Source organism: Dendrobates tinctorius, unplaced genomic scaffold (assembly GCF_039654945.1).
Source record: "Dendrobates tinctorius isolate UK_male_01 unplaced genomic scaffold, ASM3965494v1 ptg000090l, whole genome shotgun sequence".
In the NCBI taxonomy this organism is placed as follows: Eukaryota; Metazoa; Chordata; class Amphibia; order Anura; family Dendrobatidae; genus Dendrobates; species Dendrobates tinctorius.
Window position 1 is genome coordinate 9,832,520 of NW_027361758.1, and position 18,729 is coordinate 9,851,248.

General features: G+C 45.3%; 1 protein-coding gene across 2 annotated transcripts in view; it reads right to left on the minus strand.

Annotated features, from left to right (window-relative positions):
* Nucleotides 1-1,335: 1,335 nt before the first annotated feature.
* ATP6V0A2 (ATPase H+ transporting V0 subunit a2) overlaps nucleotides 1,336-18,729 on the minus strand; it is a 183,953-nt gene continuing 166,559 nt past the window's right edge. For both annotated transcript variants that reach the window (XM_073586095.1, XM_073586096.1), the window contains 3 exons: nucleotides 11,078-11,195; nucleotides 3,303-3,477; nucleotides 1,336-1,621 (listed from right to left, as the gene is read on the minus strand). In XM_073586095.1, coding sequence (XP_073442196.1) covers nucleotides 1,534-1,621; nucleotides 3,303-3,477; nucleotides 11,078-11,195 — 381 coding nt within the window. In that variant the 3' untranslated portion in view covers nucleotides 1,336-1,533. The remainder of the gene's footprint in view (nucleotides 1,622-3,302; nucleotides 3,478-11,077; nucleotides 11,196-18,729) is intronic.

The following is an 18,729-nucleotide window of genomic DNA, read 5'->3' on the forward strand; positions in this document are numbered from 1 at the left end:
TGTGTTCCACTTGTTGATTCTTCACCAAAAATTTACATTTGGTATCTTTATGTTTGAAGCATGATATGTGGGAAAAGGTTGAAAAGTTCCAGGGAGCCGAATACTTTCGCAACGTACTGTAGCTGGTTAAAAAAAAAACCCTTACTTGCGCAGTGTATCCCATGGGATAAAGCTTCACACTGCTTCCCCGTGTCCTGCTTGTAAGGTCTGACAGTGAAAAACCCATCACAAGCAGGAGGCAGAGGATACTAGTTGAAGCTGCAGCGTATAAGATACAGTGGAACTTTGTAGTGTGAGGGGACAGAAGTTCTATGATAATGCTGAAATTAGATTAAACTCAGAACTAAGCAAATGTAGTGACGAGATCTGCCCCTCTGCAAAGCCAGTGGCTTTATGGGAAATGTAGGGAAATCACATCAAAAAGGAGGAATGAATTAACATGGAGGACATCCCAGAATTGCAGCATCAAGTAAAATGGTATATACAAGGCATAAACCAGAGCTGCTGTGTTATTCTTTAATGATGTGTTATGCTGATCTATTTAGGAAAAAAAAAAATGCTGCCGGAAAGCGTCTTTAAGCTATGTTCACACTTGTGTTAGTTGCTTTAAAAAATCCAAATGGTAACACGAGGCACTGGTTTATACAGTAAAAGGAAATAAACCTGGCAGATACATAAGTAAATAGTAGGGGAGGTAAAGCCCTCGGAGATTGGACATTCATGCTGTGATACCTGACTCTAGACACCGGTGTTGAACACTTTAAAAAAGTGGGTTAAAGATAAAAAACAGAGTGCTTATTAGGTTCTGTTCACACCACTTGTGCATGTCTGCATAATATACAGGGAAATGTCAATTTGTATGTGTATGTGTCAAACGTATGCAACTGTATGGTTTACAGCTAAATACATTCACCAGCAATGCTTTTGGATTGCAATCTTTAGTAAACTATGCATTTCAAAGCAGTAAAAAACAAAACGTTATGTCAACTTTCTAGGTATTCATCCAGTCCATTATAGGAAATGGATATAATATTTTTCTCAATGGAGTGTTATTTTCAGATATTGTTAATATTTAAAGTAGAGCACTTTTGGTGATGCCTTTATAAAAATCTCTGTGTCCACATCACGTACAAAAATATGAGGTTTTACGAGATGTAAACCAGAACTGAAACATCGTTCATGCAGCTGCTATTCGTTCATAAGAAAGTGTGCCCTTGACTTGCATCACAAAATCTTAATTACTAAAAATGTTTGGAAACGGTGAAGAAATCACTACGGACACGTGAACCTGCCTGCCCTGATGACAGAGAGATGGATATTCATGCACTTCTCAGATATGTCTGCGCAATGTATCTGCACAAGAACAACACTTTATTTATGCAAGACAAAAGGCATGGCTTACAGTAATGAAACACAATGAATACTGAAGGATTGGATTTTTTGGATGCTCCCAGATGAAATGTGTAAATTCCGTGGTGTTCAAATGGAGAATTTATCTTTACTACAAATACAAGTAAAATACAAAAGGGCAACTCAGTCCAGATACAAGGCCATATTGTTAAAAGAGAAAGGGGTAAATTTGTATCCTGCACCAGAATAAAACTTGTTCTGAAATTCCACCCTGTTAAAGAAGTAAAAAAAAAAAAAAATAATACAGTTAGAGACATAGTATATTCTGCAGTGTGAATACAAGAATAATGTAATTTATTTGGAAGAAGTCATAGTCATAAGCCAGTTAAAAAATTCTGACGATTTTAAAGGGGTTGTCCCATAAACAACTTTTATCAACCATCCACATGAAAGGTGATATATCTTTGTGTGGTCCCCAGTAGTTGAACCCACAGCAGTCAATCTGGAGAATGAAGGGGCCCAAAATCCCCTATGTGAATAAAGGGGTAGTGTGCATGCGTGACCACTTGCTCTTTTTTTCTTTCATGGGCCCATGGAAACAATCTCATAGACATCGAATGGAGCAATAGCCATTAAAGCTCATAAAAGCAGTATAATCAAAATAGGCATAACATATAATACCCAGATGCAAATAGCAAGAGAAAGGAGGTCCTTTGCTGAAACTCTTAAAGCTGGAATAACACTCCAGCTTTTTTTTTTATATTGCAGTGCAATGAATGGTACTTCTAATATAATGTCCCTACCACAAGTCTTAGACCCACCGCTAAAAAACAGAGAAGACAGCGCCTCAAACGTCGGTGAAAAAAAAAAATCACATTTATTCTGCCTCCTGTGGCAACGTTTCGATCCGGAGATCTTTATCAAGCACGTTGCCACAGGAGGCAGAATAAATGTGATTTTTTTCACCGACGTTTGAGGCGCTGTCTTCTCTGTTTTTTTGGTATGGATCCTTTTCCAGGATGGACTCCCTGGATGTGACGTGCGCCCTAATAATTGTCCTGAAGGACTTAGGCTACTGAGAGATGCGGGTTAACTCCGAGATTTTTGATTAGACCCACCGCTGTCTTTACCTTCTATCGCCGCTGCTCCCATCGGTCTGCAGTAGATTGTGACCTGTGGTATCACTCCAATGTTTGCTGGCACAAGACAGAGGTCACTTTTCAGTGCAAATCTATGAGAGGCTCGTTCTGGCTCTCTGAAGTCACACAGGGATTTACATGGGTAAGAACCATTCCTGAAGTAGCAACTTTACTTTCGACCTCTTAAAAGGCATACCTACATATTCATTAATCGGGACAGATTTTTCAGGAACACCATTCCCCCAACCCTTACACTACATTGTTATGTGTTGACCCCAGACTCGCTACACCGGAGTCTTTCATGATCTCCCTTCATGCTTTTGTACTACTATTTATTCTGATTTCTTTTTTAAATATGTTGTATGATGTAATAATAAAGATGGTTGCACTTACTATAGACAGACTGTTTTGACTTCATGCCTCTCAGTATTTAACAGTATAGATAGGAGTGTTCTGTTGCGTCATGTCACCCCCCTATGTGGCTATTAGGCCTCATTTACATTTATTTGAGATGAGTATTGCTCTGACATATCTGCTTCTAGAAGAATACTTAGCGGCATTTTCACTACATTTTTCCACAGTACTATATAAAGTACAATATATATATATATATATATATACACATACATACACACACACACAGTGTTGTATAAAGTACACTAATACACACACCCAGGAGGAACCTCTGGTACACTGGTGAGAAGAATTTGTTTTTATCAAAGATTCAACGATAGTTAATAAATAATAAATATGTTTTGTCATCGGTATAAATATATGTGACGCACATGCATAAGGCTAGCTAATAATACCTACCAGTGTAATCGAAGAGCATGAAGGAAGGCAGACATGCCCTCCATAACTAAAAGAATGAAAACAGTCAAACAAGAAAATGCGGCCACAGCTGGCACCAGCACAAACACTGCTATATGAGAGGGCAGCACATAAAGGCCTTTATTCAGCACCATCGTCCACAAGACCTCAGACAGCTCTGAAAGGGAGAGAAGGAACGTTTACCAGAAAATCCCACTTACAAGACTTCAGACTGTAATTAACATTTTCAGAAGCCGCATGCAATATCTTTTATGACATTTTACCATTCTACGTCAAATGACAAAGGATCAAATATTTCTTCAGTTTTTTGTTCTTTTTTTTTTTTTAACCTTTGTAACGGTGCAGCGTGCAGGCCATGTGGCTGGGAAATGCATGGTAATACCGTATTTTCCGCTTTGTAAGACGCACTTTTTTTCCCCAAAATTTGGGGGGAAAACAGGGGTGCGTCTTACAAAGCGGACATGCCTTACCTAGGCTGTGATCGGGGGCGTCCGGCGGTTGCTGGCCGCTGCTGCGGGTGTGTCCGGTGCCGCGTTGTGTGTCCGTCGATGCCCGGGGCTCTGCCAACATTGTGCGACAGGCCAGAGCCCCGGCATTTCCTCAGTTCCCTGTGTGCCGGTAAAAAGATGGCCGCCGGCGCGTGCGCAGATGGGATCTCGGGACCCAGTTCTCGAGAGATGAGATTTGAAATCTCATCTCTCGAGAGGTGGGTCCCGAGATCCCATCTGCGCACGCGCCGGCGGCCATTTTCCCTGGGTTCCCTGTGTGCGCGCGGTGGTGCCTGCAAAAAAAATGGCCGCCGCGCGTGCGCAGATGGGATCTCGGGACCCAGCTCTCGAGAGATGAGATTTCAGATCTCATCTCTCGAGAACTGGTCCCGAGATCCCATCTGCGCACGCGCCGGCGGCCATTTTTTTTTAACCGGCACTTCAGCGCACATATACAGGGAACCAAGGAAATGCTGGGGCTCTGGTCTGTCAAACAATGTCGGCAGAGCCCCGGGCATCGATGGACACACAACGCCGCACCGGAGCACCTGCAGCACCGGCCTCCAACCGCCGGACAAGTGGAGAAACCTGACACCAGCACAAGACTCTGCAGCAGCAACAGCACACATCGGAGCCCCCCCTCATCCCTGAATGCGGCCTGCAGCATCACTCCACGCCTGCCTCCTCCAGCAGCGAGCCTGGGACCCCTCTACACCGCAGCCACCAACCCCGGTAAGCAATAAGATGCAAGGATTATAAGAGGCACCACCATTTTATTAAAAAATATTTTTTTCTTATTTTTCTCCTCAAAAATTGTGGTGCGTCTTATAATCCGGAGCGTCTTATAAAGCGAAAAATACGGTAACTGCATGAAACTGGATACCAGATTTGGCGGGTAATAATACGAAACAGTAATCAAGGCCTCAAAATTTAAGACTTACACATCATTGAACAGACCCACCAGATACATGATGGCGAAACTGAAACGGGAGAGAGTTAACATAAGGATAAACAAGATAGTCTCCCTCTCGGGCGAACCCAAAACACACCCTAAAGATATTACCAACTCATTTGCAGAATTTTACCAGCGTTTGTATAATGTTAAAGACGACCCTGGGGCCCCTGTTGTAAACCACAAATCTATTAATAATTTCCTGGCGGACATCAACTTTCCCAGGTTGACTCAATCAGACTTGGAGCAAATTGACAGCCCCTTCTTGGAAGGGGAATTATTATCCGTTATCAATAAATTAAAAACCCAAAAATCCCCAGGACCAGATGGTTTCTCCTCCGAATATTTCAGGACCTTTTCTAAAGGCTTGATCCCACATATGGTCTCACTATTTAATGCAGCGTCCTCTCGGGGCTCCTTCCCAAAAGAGATGCTGGAAGCTGTAATTGTTCTGATTCCGAAAGCGGGGGGACCCGGAGAGGATGCAAAATTACAGGCCAATATCACTCAAACAATGACATTAAAATTTATTCTAAATTACTTGCCGAACGGTTAAAAAATATACTCCCTCGATTGCGCTCCGATGACCAGATTGGTTTTGTAGAGGGACGTCAGGCGGCGGATGGAACGAGGAGAGTTTTGAATTTAGTTACCAGGGCAAATCTATCCAATACTAGATCGGCGTTTCTGGCATTGGATGCAGAAAAGGCCTTTGACAGGCTGAATTGGTCTTACCTGGAAGCAACTTTAACTAAATTTGGTTTTAGCCAAGGATTCTTGTCATCGGTCTTTGCGTTATATTCTGCTCCCACCGCCAGATTTTATGCTAATAATTTCCTCTCAAACTCGTTCCCCATTTCGAACGGAACAAGACATGGGTGCCCTTTGTCACCCTTGCTCTTTGTATTAGCGAAAGAGCCACTGGCTGAAAAGATCAGATCCAATAAGAATATTGCAGGATTTGATTTCCCCTCCCGTCGTTTTAAAATTGGACTATTTGCCGACGACCTCTTTTTGACCCTACTGGACCCCTTAAATTCCATCAGAGCACTTGCTGCAGACTTGGAAATGTTTTTAAGGGCCTTTTATTTCAAGATCAACTCTCACAAGTAAAAATTCTTGACCCTCAACAAGCCTAAAATGGAAATCAAGGAGCTAAAGAGAAGTACTGAGTTTGCCTGGGAAGATAAAGGGTTAGTTTATCTTGGAATCACTTTAGCTAGTTCTATCCAAGCAACTGTCAAAGCAAATCTAAGTGGGTTCCTTGCAACTGTCTCTCAGGATATTTCCTTTTTCAGGCAAATTGAACTCTCTATGTTTGGTAGGGTGATGGTTGTGAAATCCATCATTCTGCCCAAAATACTATATTTTTTTTGGACACTCCCGATCACTCTCCCATTTCAATCCATACAAAATTTGCAAAACCTGCTAAAATCATTTGTGTGGAATGACAGGAGGCCTAGCGTGTCGGCAGAAATTCTATATCAACATAAGAGCAGAGGAGGTACGAGCATGCCTAACCTGCATGCATACTACTCGGCCTTATTAATTAAGCAGAGCTGGTATTAATAAACAAAAATTTCCAGCGTGGTTTTACCTGGAGAGAGACATAAGTAAATTTGGCTCTCTAAAAGAGTTGCTTTTCTACTTCTTGTCTCAAGAGCCTCAAAAGGTATCTTCCCATCCTATTTTCAGTCCCATCATTTCTGCATGGAGATCACTGATCAAACCATATAAAAAATTTAACAAAGTTGAACAGGCCTTGAGGTTTCCGCTTTGTGTAGTGGCTTTAATATTTGACTTCCCTCTCTCAGAAATCTAGAGTAATTTAGGTATTAAAAAAATAAAAAACATACATAATGGGTCTAATTTTCTCACATTCAGCGAATTAAAAGCCAAATATAATGTCCCTTCCTCTGAATTTATCCCTTACTTAATGCTGAAAGATAAGGTACAAAAAATCCTATTAGGCAAAGCATTTAATTATGAAATTGTGTCTTCACTGCTGTGCAGCCTAAATAATAAACATACCTGGAGCTTAAGGAATATATACTCCTCTTTCAACAGAGAGGAACGCTCTTGCAAGAACATATATTTAATTAGATGGGAGACCGACCTTGGGACTGTTGTTCCGATTAAGCAATGGCACATCGCCATAAAAAATACATATAAATCTACCATATCGATGACTCTTCACGAGTCTTATTTCAAACTACTTACCAGGTGATATCTCACGCCTATCAGTCTCTCCCACATTAATCAGGTCCACTCCCCCCATTGCTGGAGAGGATGCGGACAACGGGAATCTTTACCACATCTTTTGGTGCTGCCCGAAACCAAAAAGTCTGTGGCTCCAGGTTTCTTGTCATATTGACTCCTTTACATACATTTTTACCCTGACTCCCCAAAAAGCATTGCTTTCTTTGGACTTGGATCAATTACACCCGTCGGTGAGATAGGTTGTTATTCACATCCTTTTGGTAGTTAAAAATAACTTGGCTTACTTTTGGTAGAAGCCTGACCCTCCTAAATTTTCAGATATCCTAGACAAAATCTACCAACATAATGCTTTCGAATGGAGGTTTGCAGTTAGTAACAATAATATTCTCGCCTATACTAATAAGTGGAATGTCTGGAATAGTAAATTTAGACGAGTTTAAATTTCTCTCACGCACCTTCTTAAGTGATTGGACTGGACCGCCTTCTTGTATCTCCTCCTTAAAGGTTCAGCATTATTGTGCCTCTTATTGACATTAATATTTTGTATACTTATTAATGTATGCTTTGTTACAAGGGTTCTCTATTTTTTATGACCCTTACCCTCCCTATGTACATTTACCCTTTTCCCCTCCCTATCCACCTCCCAGTTTTCTAAAAACTTTAATAAAAATATTTAAATACAAAGAGACATTGATCAAACACTGATGGGAATCTGGCACAACACAATCATGGGAATCTATCCTTATTTTATGGGTGAGAAAAAAACACTCATGCCTGAATTAGGAGTTAGGGTGCCTGTGTAACTTAAGAATATATTAACATAATGTCAAAGCTGAATATTGTTGCTGTGATTTAAAACATATTTGCAAAATCCCACAGTGTAATCGTGTCACGTGAACATACAGGAAAGTACTCTTAAAGTGGTGCTCCAAAACAAACAGATTTTAATCCTAAATGTCTATCTATTGTAATAATCTAATCACTTTTCTAATATACTTTAATTAATTAAAAGTCGCTATCGTTCCCTCGCTAATCTAACTGCTTTTTTTTTTTACCTACTTCCGGCTTGAGGACATTTTGTTTGAGAACCCAGTACACATGCTGGGATACTCAAACAATAAGTCATCAGGAGACAGAAGCCGTGGTCATTGCCAGAGTCTCTGTCCCCACCCTGAAACAAAGCATCATCAGTGATCCATATCAGGATTGTTAAGTCCGACATATATTCAATATGAGCTCCTTTGTCACTGTGTGCCTTTTCAATCCACAGTGGCAGTATGCTCCCTTGCTGACTATAACTAAAAGAGACAAGCCAGGAATAGAGCACACTGTCAGTGCACATTGTAAGGAGAGAACCTGGTGAGCACAGAGAACAGACAACAGCTCTGCCCCCAAAAGTGATGTCTCTTTCGGAGGGCAGAACTAGTGTCTGCTTTTTCTGCTTGCCGGGTTCTCTCTTTACAATGTGCACTGACAGTATGCTCTCTTGCGGGCTCGTAACTTCTCATCAGAGTCAGCGAGGGAGCGCACTGTCACTCTGCATTGAAAAGGATAACACACAAGATAGCTCATACTGAGCATAAGTTGGAAATGACAACCAACACATGCTCAGTATAGTAAAAACTAGCCCAACCCCTAAAATGACCGTCAGAGATGAAGCTTTGCTTCATGGTGGGGACAAAGGCTGCAGTACTGACCGCATCCTATACCCCCTGGTGACATCTTGTTTGAGTATTCCGGCACACACTGGGGATTCTCAAACAAAATGCCATCCAATTAGAAGTAGGTAAAAAAATTATCTAATATATAAAGCTCAAAGTGTGTATGTGTGTGTGTGTGTATGTCCGGGATAGGCATCCGCACCGTCACAGATACAGCCACAAAATTTGGCACAGTCACACGTCTGGACCCCGAGAGCGTCCTAAACTATGTTGTGAGGCGAAATTTTAACCCCGTGCATTCCAATTCACCAAAAAATTTGCCCCCATCTTCATACTGGGGAAAAAGTGTGTGCGTGTCAAGCCCCGCCCCTCATTATGATGTCATAATGCCCCTATTTGCATACTGGGGAAACAGAGTGTGCGTATCAAGCCCCGCCCCTCATTATGTCACAATGGTTGCCATGGCGACGCTGATGTCATCATAGGTTGCAAGCCCTGCCGCCGCTCATTATGATGTCATAATGGTTGACTATGGGATGGAGGATGTGTGATGGGTATATGGGCACTGGACTATGGGATGGAGGATGTGTGATGGGTATATGGGCACTGGACTATGGGATGGAGGATATGTATGACGGGTATATGGGCACTGGACTATGGGATGGAGGATATGTATGACGGGTATATGGGCACGGGACTATGGGATGGCGGATATGTATGATGGGTATATGGGCACGAGACTATGGGATGGAGGATATGTATGATGAGTATATGGGCATGGGACTGAGATGAAGGATGTATGATGGGTATATGGGCACTCGACTATGGGATGGAGGATATGTATGATGGGTATATGGGCACGGGCCTATGGGATCGTGGATATGTATGATGGGTATATGGGCATGGGACTATGAGATGAAGGATGTATGATGGGTATATGGGCACTCGACTATGGGATGGAGGATATGTATGATGGGTATATGGGCACGGGCCTATGGGATCGTGGATATGTATGATGGGTATATGGGCACGGGACTATGTGATGGAGGATAATTATAATTTGCTATAACTAACCACAGTTAGTTACTATGCCCGGGCAGCGCCGGGCTCTTCAGCTAGTATATCTATAAAGCAGTTAGATAGAGCAGAGAGGGAACAAAAGGGCAAAAGGGACTTTTTTGTAATGTTTAATAGAAAAGTATTAAAATAAACAGACATTTAAGATTAAAATCAATGTTAGTTTTGGACCACCCATTTTACTGCAAATCACCACCATATTCCCTCAAAATAAATGCAAGCAAAATTTCATAACTAAGGCTACTTTCACACATCAGTCTTTTTAAATCCGGCACGATGCGGCGAAAAGTGTGAAAACCGGATCCGGAATCGGATCCGGTTTTGTCACATTGAACGTAATGATCGCCGCATCGTGCCGGATGGACATGCGGCGCTTCATTTTTTGCCGGATACGGCAAACATGAGCCGTCCGGCGTCAGCAAAAAACGTTCCCTGCAACGTTTTTTTGCAGTGCCGGAACGGCTTTTTAGGCTACTTTCACACATTCGGTGTGTGGGGTCTGGCGGCGTGCGGCGAAAAGCGGATCCGGCCTGTAGCGATGACACCAGATGTGTATGCGGCGTCTGATACGGCTCGGACACGATTTAAAAGAGCCACAGGAGGAAGATACACCGGGGGACGAGAGAGACAGCCGCCGAAAGGGAAGGGAGGGGAGTGGAGAGAGAGAGAGACACATGTGGGGTTAACACTAACAGGGTCCGGGCATGCGCTGTGTAAAAAGCCGTACCGGCGCTGGAAAAAAACGTTGCAGGGAAAGTTTTTTGCTGACGCCGGACGGCTCATGTTTGCCGTATCCAGCAAAAAAATGAAGCACCGCATGTCCATCCGGCACGATGCGGCGATCATTACATTCAATGTGACAAAACCGGATCCGGTTTTCACACTTTTCGCCGCATTGTGCCAGATTTAAAAAGACTGATGTGTGAAAGTAGCCTTACACAGCGCATGCCCGGACCCTGTGAGTGTTAACCCCACAAGTTCCCAGCGAGAGAGATCTCTCTCTCTCTCTCGCCCGGACACCGAGTGTTAACCCCACATGTGTCTCTCTCTCTCCCTCCCCCCCCTTCCCTTTCGGCGGCTGTCTCTCTCATCCCCCGATGTATCTTCCTCCTGCGGCTCCTTTAAATCGTGTCCGAGCCGTATCAGACACTGCATACACATCCGGTGTCACCGCTGCTGGCCGGATCCGGCGGCTCGGCTTTTCGCCGCACCCCACACACCAGATGTGTGAAAGTATCCTAAGACTTTTTTCTTCAGACATAAAAAGTACATAATACTAGACTGCAAAAAAGTTACAAAAGAGGTGCTGCTGCTCTGTTAAATTATTTTCAATGTATAGGTATAAAAAGCAACACTTACGAGCATGTGCTAGGCTTAGCGCCCACAGACGCAGGTAGGAAGCAGTGTTGGAAATACATCCCAGACAGTATTCAATAGTGTGGATTGCCTGATTTATGAATACATCAGCCACATCAAACTGCAAAACAAACCAAGACAGCAATAAGACATTGACCTCATATGCACATAGTCAGGATCCGGTCTGGATTTAGACACTGCTGACAGTCTGCAAGAAATAGAAATAATTGTAGTATTCCCTCCCACATTTATATACAACAGAATAAATCCATGTGAAAGTCGTAGTTACTCACCGGTTAACGGTATTTTTCGGAGTCCATGACCGCACACCACCTGAGAGAGGGGATCCGCCCTTTAGGAACAGGAAACCTACAGATACAAAAAGGCGGCACCTCTCCCACGCATCAGTTGGATTACAGAGCACAAGAGGACCACAATGGTTAATAGCATAATTTATACACAATACTTTACACGACTATTTAAATTACCCGTGTACATATAAGAGGAAGAAGTGCACACCCAAATTTTAAACTAAAGGGAGGAAATATACGGGTGCTGTCATGGACTCCGAAAAATACCGTTAACCGGTGAGTAACTACGACTTTATTCGGTCGTCCATGACAGCACCACCTGAGAGAATTACAGAGAGTAATAACTATTTAGGGAGGGACTACAGCCTGCAGTACCCTTATACCAAAAGAGAGGTCTATGGAAGCACCCATGTCTAACCTATAATGACTATAAAAGGTGCTCGGAGAGGAACCAAGTAGCCGCCTTACATATCTGGTCGATGGAGACTTCTAATCTCTCGGCCCACGAGGTCGCCATGGCTCTGGTGGAATGCGCCCTCAGCTTCCCGGGTGGCAACCTGCCTTTTGAGGTGTATGCTATTGAAATCGCCTCTCTAATCCACCTACCTAGTGTGTTTTTTGATACTCTACAACCTTTCCTAGGGCCTTGATGGGAGACAAACAAGGCATTATCTTTTTTCCAGGGATCGGTAACTGTCAGATATTCTATGAGGCCTCTCCTCACATCCAGGGTGTGTAGTTTCTCTTCCTTCTCATTAGCTGGATTAGGGAGGAAGGATGGAAGGACTATTTCCTGTGAAAGCTAGAGACTACCTTAGGTAAGTACGCCGGATCAGGTCTGAGTATTACCCTATCGTCCTTAACCTGTATATAAGGAGGACACCTAGATAATGCCTGGATGTCGCTTACTCTACGAGCTGAGGTTAGAGCTACCAGGAAGGCTACTTTAAGGGACAGGTTTTTTATGGAAGCTGATGAAATAGGTTCGAATGGAGCTTCTGTCATAGCCGTGAGGACTAGGTTCAAGTCCCACGGCATGAATCTATCTTTCACTATTGGCCTGAATCTACCTGATGCCTTAATGAATCTACTGATCCAGTAATTACCCGCGATGTTGCAGCTAAAGAGGGCCCCCAAGGCTGATACCTGTACTTTAAGGGTACTAGTGGAAAGCCCCATATCCAGACCTTTCTGAAGAAACTCTAAGATCTGGTTTATAGGTGCTGAACCCCCAGCGACTATTCCGGAGTACTGAAGGAATTTCTTCCAAATCCTGACATAGATTTTGGTAGTGATGATTTTCCTACTTTTAAGTAGGGTGTTAATCAGGTCTGGGGAGAAGCCTTTTTCTCTTAGCAATGTCCGTTCAAACTCCACGCCGTCAGATGTAGGCCAGCCACCTGAGGATGGAAGACTGGGCCCTGGGATAGGAGATCCGGGATGTCCGGAAGGACCCAAGGCTCGGACACCGACATGGTCCTGAGGCATGAGAACCATGCCCTCCTGGGCCAAAATGGAGCGATAACTATAACCCTTGCTCTGTCCCTCCTGATTTTCCTCATCACCAGGGGTAGTAGTGATAGGGGAGGGAAGGCGTATGCTAGCCTCAAGTCCCACTTTATCAGAAAGGCATCTACCGCCAGGGGGTTCTCTCTGGGATTTAGGGAGCAGAACTGTCTTAATTTTCTGTTTTCCATGGTAGCGAAGAGATCTATCTCTGGTTGTCCCTATTTTTGTACAATCAGGTCGAAGATGGAAGTTTTTAGGGACCATTCTCCTTGCTTTAGTAGATTGCGGCTTAAGAAATCTGCTGTGATATTTTCTTTCCCTTTTATATGTAGAGCTGTCAAAGATAGAAAATGCTGCTCTGCTAGCCGGAACAACCGTTCTGCCACATTCATCAGGGGTTTGGAACGAGTCCCGCCTTGGTGGTTGATATAAGCCACGGTGACCTGATTGTCGGAGAGCACTCGCACATGATGGCCCTGTAGATACACAAGTAGTCTCTTAGTTGCCTGTTCTACTGCTGTCAACTCTTTCAGGTTAGATGACATCTCTATCTGATGATGCTCCCATAGGCCCTGGACCAGAATCTCACCCATGAGCCCCCCCAACCGGAAGGGCTAGCATCCGTGGTGATTATGCGGGATATGTCATACTCCCAGGGAAACTCTCTGGATAAATTATCCTTGTCTAGCCACCACTCTAGGGACTCCCTTGTGTTCCGGGACAAGGTTAGCTGGCCCTCTAAGTAACCCCCAAGGATTCTTTGATGTACTAAAACCTCGCCCTGTAGTGTTCTTGAATGGAAATGGGCCCACTGGACCGCCGGGATACAGGATGATAGAGAACCCAGAAGGGACATGGCTCTCCTGAGGGACATGGTAGGGTTATTGGAAGCGTTCAGGACCTGATAGTGTAGGCGAACAAGCTTCTCCGGAGGCAGACGGCATTCCTGTTTCTAAGAATCTAGGATCAAGCCCAAGAATTGTTGGACTCTCACCGGTTGTAACCGAGATTTTTTAATGTTAAGCAGCCAACCTAACCGCTCTAAGGCAGACATTGCCCTTTGTAGCTATTCCATACAATGTTTCGCCGTTTTTCCTACAATCAGGAAGTCATCTAAGTAGGGAACTACTAGAATGTCTGATTCACGTAGATGGGCCATAACTTCCGCTACCACTTTAGTAAATACTCGGAGAGCAACTGCCACCCCAAAGTGGAGGGTCGCATATTGGAAATGTTGAACTGACTCATCTAACTGAACCGCCACTCTGAGGAAACGCTGATGAGCTGCATGAATGGGTATATGGTAGTAGGCCTCTTTTAAATCTAACACTACCATAAAGCAATTTTTAAACAGCAATTTTATTGATGAATTGTCTCCATTTTGAACGGGCGTATGACCAGGAATTCGTTGAGGGACTTAAGATTTATTATAGTCCTAAAGGAACTGTCTGGCTTGCAGACCAGGAACAGAGGGGAGTAGAAACCTTTCACCCTTTCTCCTTCTGGAACCATAGTTAGGACCTTCTTGCGGCAAAGATCATGAACCTCGGCCTCCGGGGCAGCTTGTTCTGATGTGGAAGTCCTGAGCGGGGTGACCTTAAATCGATCTTGGGGAACCCGGGTGAATTCTAGTCGTAGACCCGCAGCTATCACCCCCAGTATCCAGCTACTACTAAAAAAATCATAGACCAGGCTGTGTAGAAGGCAGCTAGTCTCCCCCCTACCGGAGAAGCTAGTCATTGGGGTGGCTTTTTAGTGTCACGAGCTGGACCTTCCTGGCGCCCCCCACCTCCGAACATGAAACCTGTACCTCTCCTTCTCTTGTCATGCCATCTGCCCTGGTCCCTGGACGGCCTTCTACGGAAATATCCTTTCCTAGTAAAGGGACGTCTATAAGAAGGGTTCGGCAGACTGGGGAACTTCTTTTTATCATCCCCGGCTTTCTCTAAAAGTTCATCCAAAACGGGGCCAAACAGATATTCCCCCTCACACGGAATGGAGCAGAGTCGTGACCTGGCCTGGATATCTCCTGCCCAGCATTTTAACCAGAGAGCCCTTCGTGCTGCGTTAGATAAACCCGCGGTCCTAGCCGCCATTCTCGCAGAGTCTGTTGAGGCATCAGCCAAAAAAGCAGCAGCACTTTGGATGATTGGTAGAGTTTTTCGAATGGATGCTCTTGAGGCTCCGTCCTTCAGTTGGGAATCCAGTTGATCTAGCCAGACCATCATGGATCTGGCCGTACAGTCATGGCCAAAAGTTTTGAGAATGACACAAATATTAATTTTTACAAAGTCTACTGCTTCATTTTTTCTAATGGCAATTTGCATATACTCCAGAATGTTATAAAGAGTGATCAGCTTAACAGCAATTACTTGCAAAGTCAATATTTGCCTAGAAAATTAACTTTATCCCCCAAAACACATTTCAACATCATTGCAGCCCTGCCTTAAAAGGACCAGCTAACATCGTTTCAGTGATTGCTCCATTAACACAGGTGTGGATGTTGATGAGGACAGGGCTGGAGATCAATCTGTCATGATTAAGAATGACACCACTGGACACTTTAAAAGGAGGCTGGTGCTTGGCATCATTGTTTCTCTTCTGTTAACCATGGTTATCTCTAAAGAAACACGTGCAGTCATCATTGCTGTGCACAAAAATGGCCTAACAGGGAAGAGTATCGCAGCTAGAAAGATTGCACCTCAGTCAACAATCTATCGCAGCATCAAGAACTTCAAGGAGAGAGGTTCCCTTGTTGACAAAAAAGCTCCAGGGCGCCCAAGAAAGACCAGCAAGCGCCAGGACCGTCTCTTAAAAGTGTTTCAGCTGCGGATCGGGCTACCAGCAGTGCAGAGCTTGCTCAGGAATGGCAGCAGGCAGGTGTGAGTGCATCTGCACGCACTGTGGGGCGGAGACTCTTGGAGCAAGGCCTGGTCTCAAGGAGGGCTGCAAAGAAGCCACTTCTCTCCAGAAAAAACATCATGGACAGACTGATATTCTGCAAGAGGTACAGGGAGTGAAGTGCTGAGGACTGGGGTAAAGTCATTTTCTCTGATGAATCCCCTTTTCGATAGTTTGGGACATCTGGAAAATGGCTTATTCGGAGAAGACCAGGTGAGCGCTACCACCAGTCTTGCCTCATGCCAACTGTCAAGCATCCTGAAACCATTCATGTGTGGGGTGGCTTCTCAGCCAAGGGAATGGGCTCTCTCTCAGTCTTGCCTAAAAACACAGCCATGAATAAAGAATGGTACCAGAATGTCCTCCAAGAGCAACTTCTCCCAACTGTCCAAGAGCAGTTTGGCGATCAACAATGCCTTTTTCAACATGATGCCATAAAGCAAAGGTGATAACTAAATGGCTCAGGGAACAAAACATAGAGATTTTGGGACCATGGCCTGGAAACTCCCCAGATCTTAATCCCATTAAGAACTTGTGGTCAATCATCAAGAGACGTGTGGACAAACAAAAACCTTCAAATTCAGACAAAATAAAAGCATTGATTTTGCAAGAATGGACTGCTATCAGTCAGGATTTGATCCAGAAGTTGATTGAGAGCATGCCAGGGAGAACTGCTGAGGTCCTGAAGAAGAAGGGTCAACACTGCAAATATTGGCTCGCTGCATTAACTCATTCTAACTGTCAATATAACCTTTTGTTACTCATAATATGATTGCAATTATATTTCTGTATGTGATAAAAACATCTGACAAACACACACAAAAACCAGAGGGCAGCAGATCATGTGAAAATATAATATTTGTGTCATTCTCAAAACTTTTGGCCATGACTGTACATGTGGCAGCTATCGCTGGTCTTAGAGCGCCTGCTGACATCTCCCATGTTCCCTTTAGAAAGGAATCCGTTTTTTTATCCAGCGGGTCTTTTAAGGAGGCCATGTCATCGAATGGTATGGAGGATTTTTTGGAGGCTTTGGCTACTGCCGCGTCCAGCTTAGGGGCCTTATCCCATCTGTTTACCACTGGATCATCGAACGTGTACCTCCGCTTGAAGGCAGGTGGCAAGGAGCCCCTTTTTTCAGGTCTTTTCCATTCCCTATCTATCAGGCTCTGGACTTTGTCACTTAATGGAAAGGCCCTGCGCTTTCTGGGATCTAGACCCCCGAACATCACGTCCTGTGCGGAAAGTTCTGGTTTTGCGTCTGCTACCCCCATGGTGGACCTTATTGCTTTAACCAGTCTATCCATTTGGTCTAAGGGGAAGCAGAATCGGCTCGAGTCTTCCTCTGAAGAAAACGAAGTGGAGGCCAGGGAATCTGAGGAGTCATCGATCCTAGGGGCGGCCGAGGACTCCGAACCTGAGAGACTAAATTCTATTCCCCTAGAAGAATCCCTTTTAGATAGGGCCTTCATCTCCGACATGATTATCTCCCTCAGGCTTGTGGTGAAGTCCGGCGTTTCTTCCGCTACCTGTACGGACGGGGGAGAGTGTAAGGGCCTGTCAAACTACCCCTTGGCCCCCGTCCCTTTCCAACCCCTACCGTTTGTCGCACGCATGGCTGACACAACTTTTTAGGGTGGCCGTCTGGCAAGGGGCAACTACAGAGGGCACATTCCCTGTGCTTCTGTTTTCCCGTAGCTTTCCTCCCCTGCGAAAAAACATAAGGGAACACTGCATCAGGGTACATTCATGGAGATCTCTTACCCATGCAGATGAGGCAGGTACCGGATCACGGAGGAAGGCAGGAGGATCCTTTATTCTGGAGGAACTTCTGTGGCTCTGTTCGCTCAGACGTTTCTGTTTCTTCTGCTGGCCACTTGCATGAGGCTTTACTGTGGCCTGTTTCTGTGGGCGCTCCTGCACCTCGTCCTGCTGCTCAATGGGGGCTTCTGTCGTATCCATTGCTGGGCCTTCAGAAGCACCCCAGCAGCGTCACCTCCTGCCTTTTAAGGCCTCCCAGTGTCCGGGTCAGCAGGGTTCTGGCGCGGCACCTCCCACCCGGGACCCCCCCGCGACCTCCCACCGCATGTACCGGCCACACCCCTCCCGCCCCGGATCGCCGTGCACACGCGGAGCACACTGGAAAGCCGGCCGGCACCCGACTTCCAGTTTCGGCGTTCCCGGCCCCGACCCTTCCACCGCGTCACGTCCGCCGCTCATCTGAGACCGCGGAGTGCACGGAAGGAGCCGGCACGGCGCCCCCGGCTCCGGTATGCCCGCAGCCCCACGCGCGCCGGCCTGCGCCCGGTCGGACAGGAGAGGGAGACCGGACCCCGGAGGGAACACACCAGGAGGGGCCCGGGGCATACATACCTCCTGGTGCCGGCACTCTGGAGGCGGCTGTCCACCGGACCCTCTGCTCCACCTGCTCCGACCACTGTCGTGGCGACCTACCCGGCCCCACCTTGGCGCTTGCAGGGACCCGAGCATGACCGAGGTAGGAGATCCCCCCGCTACCTGGGTCGGTCAGCCGGCCTGGGAATCCCTCGACGACTCCATGACGGACGATCTGAAGGAAGTCCCGTCCTCTAGGAACAGGAAACCAACTGATGCGTGGGAGAGGTGCCGCCTTTTTGTATCTGTAGGTTTCCTGTTCCTAAAGGGCGGATCCCCTCTCTCAGGTGGTGCTGTCATGGACGACCAAATAAATATGTAATACGCACCACATTTTACAAATCTACAGCATGGTTGTTATTGCCACTGAAAAACCACAGATTAGCCCAATTACATAAAAAAGAGGCTAATGGCTGTGTAGATCTACTGGCACATCTGTACTCGAAATCATGTGATAACTATATAGTACACACAAGTTATACAACCCCTGGCAAAAATTATGGAATCACTGGCCTTGGAGGATGTTCATTCAGTTGTTTA